This window comes from Rhincodon typus, chromosome 25 (genome assembly GCF_021869965.1).
Source record: "Rhincodon typus isolate 14 chromosome 25, sRhiTyp1.1, whole genome shotgun sequence".
NCBI lineage: Eukaryota > Metazoa > Chordata > Chondrichthyes > Orectolobiformes > Rhincodontidae > Rhincodon > Rhincodon typus.
In genome coordinates, this window is record NC_063356.1 from 7,184,076 (window position 1) to 7,195,301 (window position 11,226).

General features: G+C 40.8%; 1 protein-coding gene across 1 annotated transcript in view; it reads left to right on the forward strand.

The window, feature by feature from the left end:
• Nucleotides 1-11,226, forward strand: part of dstyk (dual serine/threonine and tyrosine protein kinase) — an 86,201-nt gene that overhangs the window by 60,840 nt on the left and 14,135 nt on the right. The window contains exons 6-10 of the mRNA XM_048611805.1: nucleotides 834-1,010; nucleotides 3,036-3,165; nucleotides 3,594-3,750; nucleotides 5,172-5,304; nucleotides 6,374-6,487. Coding sequence (XP_048467762.1) covers nucleotides 834-1,010; nucleotides 3,036-3,165; nucleotides 3,594-3,750; nucleotides 5,172-5,304; nucleotides 6,374-6,487 — 711 coding nt within the window. The remainder of the gene's footprint in view (nucleotides 1-833; nucleotides 1,011-3,035; nucleotides 3,166-3,593; nucleotides 3,751-5,171; nucleotides 5,305-6,373; nucleotides 6,488-11,226) is intronic.

Below are 11,226 nucleotides of genomic sequence, written 5' to 3' on the forward strand. Positions count from 1 at the left end.
GGCCCGAAACGTCAGCCTCTCTGCTCCTATGATGCTGCTTGGCCTGCTGTGTTCATCCAGCCCTGCACCTTGTTGTCTTGGATTCTCCAGCATCTGCAGTTCCTACTATCTCCCGTATTGTTCCGAGGTACTTTGTGTACATCTGGCTGAATATAGAATGGTGCTCATTGAAGATTAGGAAGGGGTGATGTACTGATCTATCAAACAAATGGATTGGGAATGGGGGAGTTGGGGGGGAGGGGTTGAAGAATGGACAGGAAGGATATTTCAGCAATTCTGAAGTACCTGTCAGGAGTCTAATTATCAATGAACAGTTTGTTTTCTGTTTGGTGTATAATTGCTGCATTTCATGTAATTCCAGTTGCATTGAGGTCAATCGCCATTTGGTCAATTTATCAGCAATGGTTTACCTAATAACCTAGTGGATGTATGTTCTACACCCCAGAAGAGGTCTATTCCTTCCTGGTGCATATTGAGCTTTTGGATGTCAGCAAGGGACGAGCAAGTTCAGCCAACAAGGTTTCCAATCCTGAATGCAGTCCAGTGTCCCATGTTGGAAGTGTACGTGAGAATGACCACATCACTGTTCTCTGTAAGCACATCGTGAAGACTGCACCTTGGATGAAATAATTGAGGAAGGTTGCTCGAGACCATAGAGTTGCATTGCAGCAGGAGTTTGCACCTTACAGAGAAAAATTGTAACGAGTGAAGCTATACAATATTTGTAAATATTGTTGATGTATTGGTTACTCTGTACTGAAACTTTTGAGGTTCTTTGTTAGAAAGTAATGAAATTCATTTCTTTTCTTTTCTTTTATGTCTCTTTCCACTAGATTATTCATAGGATGCCTTGGGTACATCCCCCAGCTGTGACGATTGAATGGAAAAGGAAAATTGCACAGGATGCCATTGAGAGTCTCTGTGCATCTAAACTCGCCAAGAGCATATGTAGTCAGTTCCGCACCCGGCTCAACAGCTCACACGAAGCTTTTGCTGCCTCTCTACGACAGGTTTGTTCATGTTAACATAATATACTGAAGTTCTTGAAAAACATTTGTTCCACAGCACTTGTACTTGGGGCATGGTTAACAGTCCCAATTTGCTTCCCAACCAGGATTTTGATCCAAAGCCAATATCAGACTGTACTGTTGATTGAAAGGAATCTCTTGTCTAAGCTCTTGTGACATGTCTGATTTCATCTGAATCAAAAGTTGGTAGGCTTTCATTCCACTTCAGAGACTGAGAGACACAATCTTGGTGACATTCAGTTCTTTCATTGTTGCATTTGTCAGCCTTTTGGAATAAATAGTTAAAACTATATCTTCTCTGGACACTAAAGATTTCAAGGCACAACTCCAGAGAAAAATAGGGGAACTTCTCCTTGTGACTTGGCCTATGTTTATTTTTCAACCAATATTATTTAAAAAAAGAAATTCAGATTATTTGTCACCATTACAGTGCTGGAACTTGTTGACCATAAATTGGCTGTTGTTACCTGCAACTGAAGTTATTGCAAACACCTGGTAGTAACCTGAGGTATTAAAGGTGTGTCAATCTGCCTTCCTTTATGACAACTACTTGTATTTGTAGTGTTTTTAACAGTAAAACATCACAATGTCTTTCATAGAAACACTTTAAAGCAAGATATGACTGAGCCACATGAGCTACTGGGACAGATGGTGAAATGTTTGATTGAAGAGTTAGTTGTTAGGTCATGCCTTTAAGAAGGAAAAATGAGGCAAATACATGGAGGGAAGAAATTCCACAGGTTCTGTATTACACAGCTGTCAATGGTTGAGCAGTTTAAGTGGCACTGAGGAGGCCAGAATTACATGGCCACTAATATCTGAGGGTTGTGGAGCAAGGGGAGATGAGAGGTATGGAGGGACAAGACTGCTGAGGAATGTGAAAACTTTGGAATAAATATGTTGCTTGATCAGGAACCAATAAGTCACTAAGCACATGGGTGGTAGAGGAGCTAGACTCAATGCAAAATGAGATGTTGGCATCCAAGTTATAAATGCCCTCTAATCACAAGAGTAGAATGGTAGGGACCAACCAGGATTGCATTGGAGCAGTCAGTTCCAGGGCTGACAAAGACAGGTGAAGGTTTCAGCTTCCAATGAGTTGAGACAAAGTCTGACAACATTGAGGGTAGAAATAAACATTTGGTAACAATAAGGCTCGGAATTCATGTTGCAGGCAAATGTGGCACCGATGTTGAGTAGGTATACTTTTATTGGAGGGTGGATGGACTTGGTAGTTCGGGAATCAACTTCTGGTGTGAAGATGAGCAACAATAACTTCAGCTTTTTCAGTCTTTAATTGAAGGACACTTCTCATGTACAGGATGTTGAATACACTGACCGAGCTTCCGCCTCAACCAAGTCTTTCACCAAGTCTTTAGCTCACTACTGCTTGTGGGTTCTTGCTGTGTGTAAAATGCTGTGCTAAATATTTGTGCTCAGGAGTAGTTAACAGTGAGAAATACTTTGGGACTTGTTGCACAAACTCTCTCTTTCATTCATTCAACTGTCAGGTTAAGGTGAAAATTCTTGCCCCGTTTCTTAACCAGTTAAAAAGCAAACCTGTCAACTGAAGGAGCCACTCAAGTACGTTGTACAGAACTGTGGCAGGCCATTCAGTCCTGTTAGTTCGTGCCAGTATTAGTGCTTCATATGAAACTATGTACATTGCTCTCTACCCTCCTTTGTTTAAAAACATGATGATTAAAACATGGTGTTTTTAAGGAGGAGGTAATTATAGCCCTTATTGCTGAAGAGATCAAAGGGCATGGGGGGGCGGGGGTGAAAGGATTAGGGTATGGAACTTGCTGATCAGCCGTGATCATGTTGAATGGTGCAGCAGGCTCGAGGGGGTCGAATGGCCTATTCCTGCTTATGTCTTCTATGTTTATGCCCTCACTAAAACATCATATTAGTTGTCTCACTAATTATTATCTATTTTTACTTTCAACACATCAGCTTCCCCTTCAATTCATGAAGTAATTTGATTTTCTTCATTGTTCTCCACAGCTTGAAACAGGACTTTCAGGAAGGCTTGAGAAAACTGAAGATCTGTGGCTAAAAGTACGCAAAGACCATGCACCACGCTTAGCTCGTCTTTCATTGGAAAGTCGTTCTCTTCGGGATTTGTTGTTGCATGGTAAGGTTATTATTCGTTTGCATTTATCTTTTCTTTAAACTTTTGGGGGTTGACTTGTTTAATGCATTTGCTAGCAATGACCGTGTACTCAATCTAATGCACCTACTTCTATCACCAGGTTAAATGTGATTTTTCTGTAATAGGAGTAAAGGTAGGTCATTCAACCCTATGAGTTTATTGAGTTAGATCATGGTTGAATGTTATGTTGATTCCATCTTCCCTTTTATTATTCCCACCTCAAGAATTCATTTGTCTTAGTTTTGACTCTTGAGGGAATACAGGCCTAGTCTATGCAAGCAGCCGTAATTTAACTCTTCTAGCCCTGATATCATCAGTTGAATCTGTGCTAAAGGGCCAATATGTCCATCCTTTGGTGCTGCGCCCACACTGAATACAGTGCTGTAATGGTGTTTGTCTCTCTAACACAGGTAAACCTAAATTAGGGCGTGAGCTGGGCCGTGGCCAGTATGGAGTTGTGTACATGTGCGACAGTTGGGCTGGTCACTCGCCCTGTGCACTGAAGTCAGTCGTGCCTCCAGATGACAAGCATTGGAACGACCTGGCACTCGAATTCCACTACACTAGGTAGGGTTTGTGCAGAGTTTTGCATCCTGGAGCACGACGCCAAAGTCTGCAGTCTTGTTTCGAGGACTCCGTCTGGTCGTGTCCTCAGTTTCAAGCATTACCAATTTAAGTTTCATAAGGAAGAATTTCTCCTGAGGGTTGAGTATCTTTGGGACTACTTGCCACGGAGAGCTGTAGAGGCCAAGTCCTTACGTCAGTTTAAGGCTGAGAGAAACCCTTGATCAGTAGGGGAATCCAAGGTTACAAAGAAAACACAGGAAAGTATACGTGACGAATGTTGGATCAGCCATGATCTGTTGACTATAGGAACAGGCTTGAGGATCTTAATGGCCTGTTCCTGTTTCTTAGAGTCTTATGGTCATGCGTGTAGTTACGTACTACCTTCTTTTAATCCATATTGATCAGAAAGGTGCAGTTTGATTCCTTATCTGGTGTTAACTGTTTTGATACAGGTCATGACTTGTCCTGCTACATTTTTTTGTTTTCTTAGAATTTTTGGTGTTGCATCTCCAATTTTAAATTCAGCTTCTTCTGAATTTAAGCTCATTCCCACCCAGTCCTGGTGTGATGGATGCTGTGGTTGGTTGGCTCGCCGAGCTGGTTTGTTGTTCCGCAGACGTTTCATTACCCTGCTGGGTAACATCATCAGTGCAGCCTCTGATGAAGTGCTGTTGTGTTTTCCCACGTGGTATTTAAACTCTGGGGTCCGTTGGATCTGGTTACCTCATTTCCGGTTTTCCTTCGCAGTGTGTATATATAGGGTCTGTGTTTATTGATGGCCTTCTTAGTGGAGAACCAGGCCTCTAGGAATTCCCGTGCTTGTCTTTGTTTGGCCTGTCCTAGAATCCTAGTGTTGTCCCAATCGAACTGGTGGTTCTCCTTATCTGATATTACCCTGCTGGATAACGAAACATCTGCTAACTAATGAACCAGCTTGGCGAGCGAACCAACCACAGCATCCACAACCCAAGCTACAAATCTACTCGGAGCATTAGTAGTGTGATGGATCTTGATTTAAAAACGAACTATTCCAGTGTAGCTTTGTTTAAAGTTGAGTAAGTATGAAAAAAGTTGCCCCATAAAGGGTTAGGGGCAAGAAGGAAGGTTGAGATTTGGAAGCCTGGGTATAGTTGAATGGTTGATCATGGATAGAAAACCCCAGGTTTGGCAATTTGATTTTAAGTTTAAAGGAACTATTCGCTCTGAGCATACATCCTCCGGTTTGAAATCCACACTAGCCTCTGCTTTATAAAATCACAATAAATAGGACTTTATTAAGTTACTGTTCCTAAATTCAATACAGGTGAGTGGATGGTAAGTAAACTATATTAGCTGTCATTGGAAATTCAGCCAAATATGGGAACAGCCAAGTATGGTGCATTTCTAAAATTAAAAAGTCATGTTTTTTTTCTCTCCAATAGATCTTTACCCAGACATGAGCGACTGGCTGATCTTCATGGGTCAGTAATAGACTACAGTTATGGAGGTGGATCCAGTATTGCTGTCCTGTTGATCATGGAGAGGTTACACCGAGACCTTTATGCTGGACTGAAGGTAGGCAAACAGGAAGCTGACTGCTATTCCATGTGTGGACTCTAGCTCTGTCCAGGAGTAGGCCATTCAACTGTTCCAACTTAGTTCAGTCAATTAAACTGTGAATGGCCTGCACCTCCACCTTATTTGCCAGACTTTGCTTCATATCCCTCGAAAGACTGTACCCTTCGACAATTTGCGCAACCCAGTAACAGTCAGAATGGAGTATGGATCCTCATCTGTGGAGGCCTGGGTGGAAAGTCCCCTGAGAAATCCGGAGCTGCCGCCTTTTAAAAGAAATGGCAATCTGCATGACTTTGTCATGTTTGTAAAATCCAACCCCTAGCTTTCATCCCAAGTCTCCAATTGCTTGCCATGGAATTACCTGGGCATCTGTTGTATAACCATGTAAACTATCAACGAATAGCAGCAGATGTTTTCCAGTTATCTCCGTCTATTTTGTTTATATATGTAAATCCCACTAAAACAGATTTAACTGGTTGTTTTGTATCTGCAAAATGGCAGCTTTATTTGTCTATTTGTAAATCAATAAGTAATTAATTTGTATGTAATTTGTATTGAGACAGAACCTCAAAGTTTCAGAACAAACTCCTTGTGAGATTTAAGTTTGTTTTTGTTCCAGTTATGAGCTGGATTCTTTGCTGCATTTAACTTGAATCCTTGATCAACTGATTGCCGAGCACATTTTGGAGAGAAAAGTAACTTGAGGTAGTCGTTATAAGAGATCTCATGCCAGCGCTCTTTTTTTTTTCCCATTATCTTAAAATGGGATTGTACACCCATGCGACCTCAGAGTTACAGATATCCAGCATTTTAGATTTCCTAGATTTTAATAATCTTCTGAACAGACACAAGAACCTAGATTTGGACCTTGCATTTGTTTACATGTTCATTTTGCTTATTGTCTCAAACATAAACATAAACTAACTTAAATCTTCCTAAAAAGTCACCCCTGTCCTGGTTCTATAAGCGTTTTATTCCAGTTCACAAGTGCAGAGGTAGAATTCTAAACCATGATGTTGCAATGACTACCTGAATCTCTCATACACACACTGTTTCTATTCTCTAGGTTGGTCTGAAGCTTGAAGTACGTTTGCAGATTGCTCTTGATGTTGTGGAAGGTATCCGATTTCTCCACCGCCAAGGACTTGTACATCGAGACATCAAGTTGAAAAATGTCTTGGTAAGATCTCAAAATTCGCACAATGCATAATAGGCTTGTGTTGTTTTTTAACATGCCTATTGGAATAAGAACAGATCATTTTGTTCGAGATTATTTAAACTTTTTTCCTTCCAATTTTTCATCTCTTGCGCCAATATACAGTCTTGAAGTGAGGCTGATCTAATAGACTAGGGTGTTTGCTTTCTACTGCTACTGAAAGGGATGACTTTGGTTTGATTTCAATGCTAGTGAAATTTATCTGTAGACTTACTTTGTACAGATGGAGACTATGCTGCCCATTGTATTGGTGCCGTTCTTTTTGGAAGAGCTATGCACTCTTAGGAGGTCTATTTTCTTTGCCTTTCCCCAAAGCTCTGAAAATACTGTCTTTTCAAGTGTACATTTTGATTCCCTTTTGTGAAAGTCCGCTTTGAATTTGTTTGTCATTTTTGTCTGCATATTTCCAGACTACAATGATGTGCGTGAAATAAATCTGTTTCCTCTGGTTCTTGCTAACCTTGAAACTGAGTAAATCGTAACTGCCAGTGAAACCAGTTTCTCCTTAGTTACTGTCTTCGGCCAGTTTGGTTTTGAATACTAGCAAACCTTCTCTGCTCAGAGAAGGTATATTTCTCTATGAATGTTCATGTGCTGATTTTAATGATGTGAAATCCTCTTTTTCCAACTAAAACTATGGATACGCTACATAGACGACACCTTCATTATCGTCGTCGTCATCCGGACCAAACCAGAGGAGACACATGATCTCATAAACCACATCCTCACCGGAATCCGATTCACCAGAGAAGTGGAGAAGAACAAACAGCTCCCATTCCTAGATGCCATGGTAGAACTCTTCCAGGTATTCAAAAACAATGGATACCCGAAAAACTGGGTCAGAAGATGCCTATTGCACGAACGACACCAGGAAGACACTACACGCCCCGACACACTCATCACACTACCTTGCATCAGGAACACATCTGAACTGACCACTAGACTCCTACGGCCACTGGACATCAGAGTAGCACACAAACTCACATCAACCCGACACCAACTGCTCACCTGAACCAAAGACCCATGACCCACTACCCACTATGGACAGGATCAATGTCATGTACAAGATTTCCTGCAGAGACTGTGACAAACAGGAAGGAAGTTAACAACAAGGGTACACGAACATCAATTGACTACAAAAAAAATGACCAATACTCACTCATCTCTATCTCCATGGATAAGGAGAACCACCAATTTGACTGGGACAACACCAAAATCCTGGGACAGGCAAAGCCGAGACAAGCACGGGAATTTGTAGAAGCCTGGTACTCCCATGAAGAAAGCCATAAACAAACACGTGGAGCTCGACCCCGTATACACTCCATTGCGAGGGCAAACCAGAAGTGAGGTAATCCAGCTCAACAGACACTAGAGTTTAAATCCCAGGTGAGAAAACACCACAGTGCTTCATCGGAGGCTGCACTGACGATGTTACCCAGCAGGGTAATGAAACGTCTGCAGAGCAACAAACCAGCTCGGTGAGCCAACCGACCACAACATCCACAACCCAAGCTACAAATCTACTCCAAAACCTTAAGAAACCCTCTTTTGGCTCTTCTGAAAAATAATTATTGGACTAAATAAGTTTTTAAGCTTGTACTCGACAACTAACCTGGTATTATTAATCTGGTAGCCTTGTAATTTTCCATCTTTTTGGAATTAAGGTAATAATTTCATAGCTAGAAATGCTATTGTCCAATTATGATTTAGTCAGTTTCAAGGTTAATGATTAAATCTAGGCTCATTAGCTGTTGTGGATGTAACATTTACTTTATGACACACCTGTTTATGCAGTCTATAATCTATCTGTGAACATGAGCAGTTGGCACAAAGCCTTAACTTTATCTTTACAGCATCACAAATGGTGAGGTGTTTGTTAATCCCATTTATCTGAATTTGTTACATATGAAACAGTTCTAATTTCTACCTACTTTGTTAACAAGGCAGATTTGTAAATTGGGTTTCTGCCTATCTTTGTTCTTACAATTTTTCAGCTGATTTAGGGGCATAGTTTCACCTCACCCTCTAGACAGGTGAATATAGCTGCATTCTTTTTTTTGTTTCTGTTTTATCCTGAATTGCTTGTTTTGAATCCAATGAAACTAGCTGGTTCTGTGTTGCCTTCTATTTGAAATGATTCAGGAAATTAATCTGTATCAGACCATGTAGACACATGGTACTTAATGTCATAGTTAATTCTCTTTAATCTGCAGCTAAATACCTAAAGAGTTAAGGTAACGAGGCAAACGAGTGTTGTGAGCTATTACACATTTTGAATACAATGAATTATTTTTACAGGGCCCCAGAAGGCACTGTTTTATTCATTTGGTTCAGTTCAATTTGGTTAAGCTTTGCAAAAGCATATTGAAATGTTGAGGGCTTGTGCACAGTGGTAGCGTGCCTGTCTCTGTGTCAGAAGGTGGATGTGTTTTATGTTGTGTGTTTGGTTGAAATAAAATTCTATCTCGGAAATGTATGCCTCGACTCTTGTGTAAAGGCATTTAACTTCTAGTGGACTGCACTCGGTATCCTGATAGGTTTTGCAGGAATGGCTAGTGCAGGCAGTAGGAGAATGACTTCTCAGGAGAGGCAACTTTGAGGTCAGGAACACTACAGGATTATTCTGAGGAAGGGTCACCGTACCCAAAACGTTAACTCTGATTTTTTTTTTCACATGCTGCCAGACCTGCTGAGCTTTTCCAGTCACTTCTGTTTTTGTTATCCATGGTATCTTGTGTAGATCTTGAGATTGATTTGGGCATGAACTCTGATTATCTGCATCTCTCCAATTTTGAACAATGTTAGCCATAACTGATTTTCACAATTATTACATAAAAGGTAGCAAACATCCACCTTTTGTGAATGAACTTGACATTTGTTATCACAATATCCATCTTCTATGATTTAAGTTTTGACATCTAATTGATCCAGTTTCTTTGCCACAACCTTTCCTTGTAACATATTTTAAGCTGGTTCTTCAGTATTGATCTTCAATTGGAACAGAAGTTACGTATATTTAGCTGACAAATCAAGCCTCTTATTAATAATTTCTTTGTGTGTCAAGCTTATTTTTAAAAAAAAAATTAGTATTCCATTTGCCTTTTGTTCTGGGCACCACCCCGATCTGTTCCATTTGTTCCTCTTCCCCCTTTGTCAACAGCATAAGAATTATCATTTTCCAGCCCCAATCAATTGTAAAAAAGGTCATATTGGACCTCAAGCATTAATGACGTTTCTCTCCATTGATACTGCCAGCTCTGTTGGTCTCTTCCAGCACTTTGTTTCTGTTCCAGATCTCCAGCATTTGCTTCTTTGACTGGAGAAGAGATATACAGCCCTCGAATTACATTTCATTGTTTTGTTTTGAGAATAAGTCAGCCGATGTTGATGTACCTTTTATTGTGACAAAAATAGTCAGTGATTTTAGTCTCTCATATCCTGAGTTTTATAAATAAAGGCAAAGTGCACAAAAGCCAGGCTGTTCTGAATCTGTGTAGTACTCTCAGTAGTTTGGCCATAGCCGGTGTATTCTCTAATTCTGGACACTGCTGTTTATGAAGATTGTGTAGGCTCTCCAAGTAACAAAATAAATTTACTGGCAGTTTCAGGGATTGCAGTAAAATGTGTCCGCTTTGGAGTGAAGAAATCTAAACTGACTTGTTCAACATGCAACGTTTAATGTGAGCGGAGAGAAATGGTTAATGGCTGGTTGTTTAGCAGAGAGCGTAGACTTGAAGTGATTGGCGAAAGGGTCAGATCGGACTTGAGGGAAAAGTGTTTTGTTTTATGCAAGGAATGTTTCGAATTTGGAATTGACTGCCTGATGGGGTGGTAAATGTTCAATTGTAGCCTTCAAAAGTGAATTGAATAGATACTTGAAGGAATGGATATGGGGAAGGAGAGGTCTAACTAATTTTTCTCATGGCAGAGAGCACAGACTCTATGTGCTGAGCAGTGACTGTTTCAGAAATAAATCCTTGGATGAATAGACTAGCCTTTATTGTCACATACGTAATGAGAGTGAAAAGTTCATATATCACCAATCACCGTGCCAACTTAGACAAAAATACCTAGGCACAGCTTCTTTAATTACAAGATCTTAGACAATAGAGAAATAAAATGTCCAGCATTGCAGAAATAAAAGTTCAGTACAACAGACCTTGCTGGCAACGAGCCACACTGCAGCTATGAAGTGCGTTTGGGTGTCCTGAAGCCTGGACAGGAGCCACAAAAATGCAAGTCTGTCATAGCTGTACAGCACAGAAACAGACCATTCAGTCCAACTCATCCATGCCGACCAGATACCCTAACTTAATCCCGTTCCCATTTGCCAACATTTGGCCCATATCCCTCTTAAACCCTTCCTATTCATGTACCCATCCAGATGCCTTGCCCCACCACTTCCTATGGCAGCTCATTCCATACACGCTTTGTGTGAAGAAGTTGCCCCTTGGGTCCCTTTTTAAGTCTTTCACCTTAAACCTATGCCCTCTGTCTTTGGACTCCCCTACCCTGGGGTTGGGTGGAGGGGGGGAACCTTGTTTATTTACCTTATGCATGTGCCTCATGATTTTATAAACCTCTATAAGATCACCACTTGACCTCTGACACTCCAGTGAAACTAGTCCCAGCCTATTCAGCCTTTTCCTATAGCTCAAACCCTCCAGCTCGGAGACATCCTTGCAAATATTTTCTGAACCCTT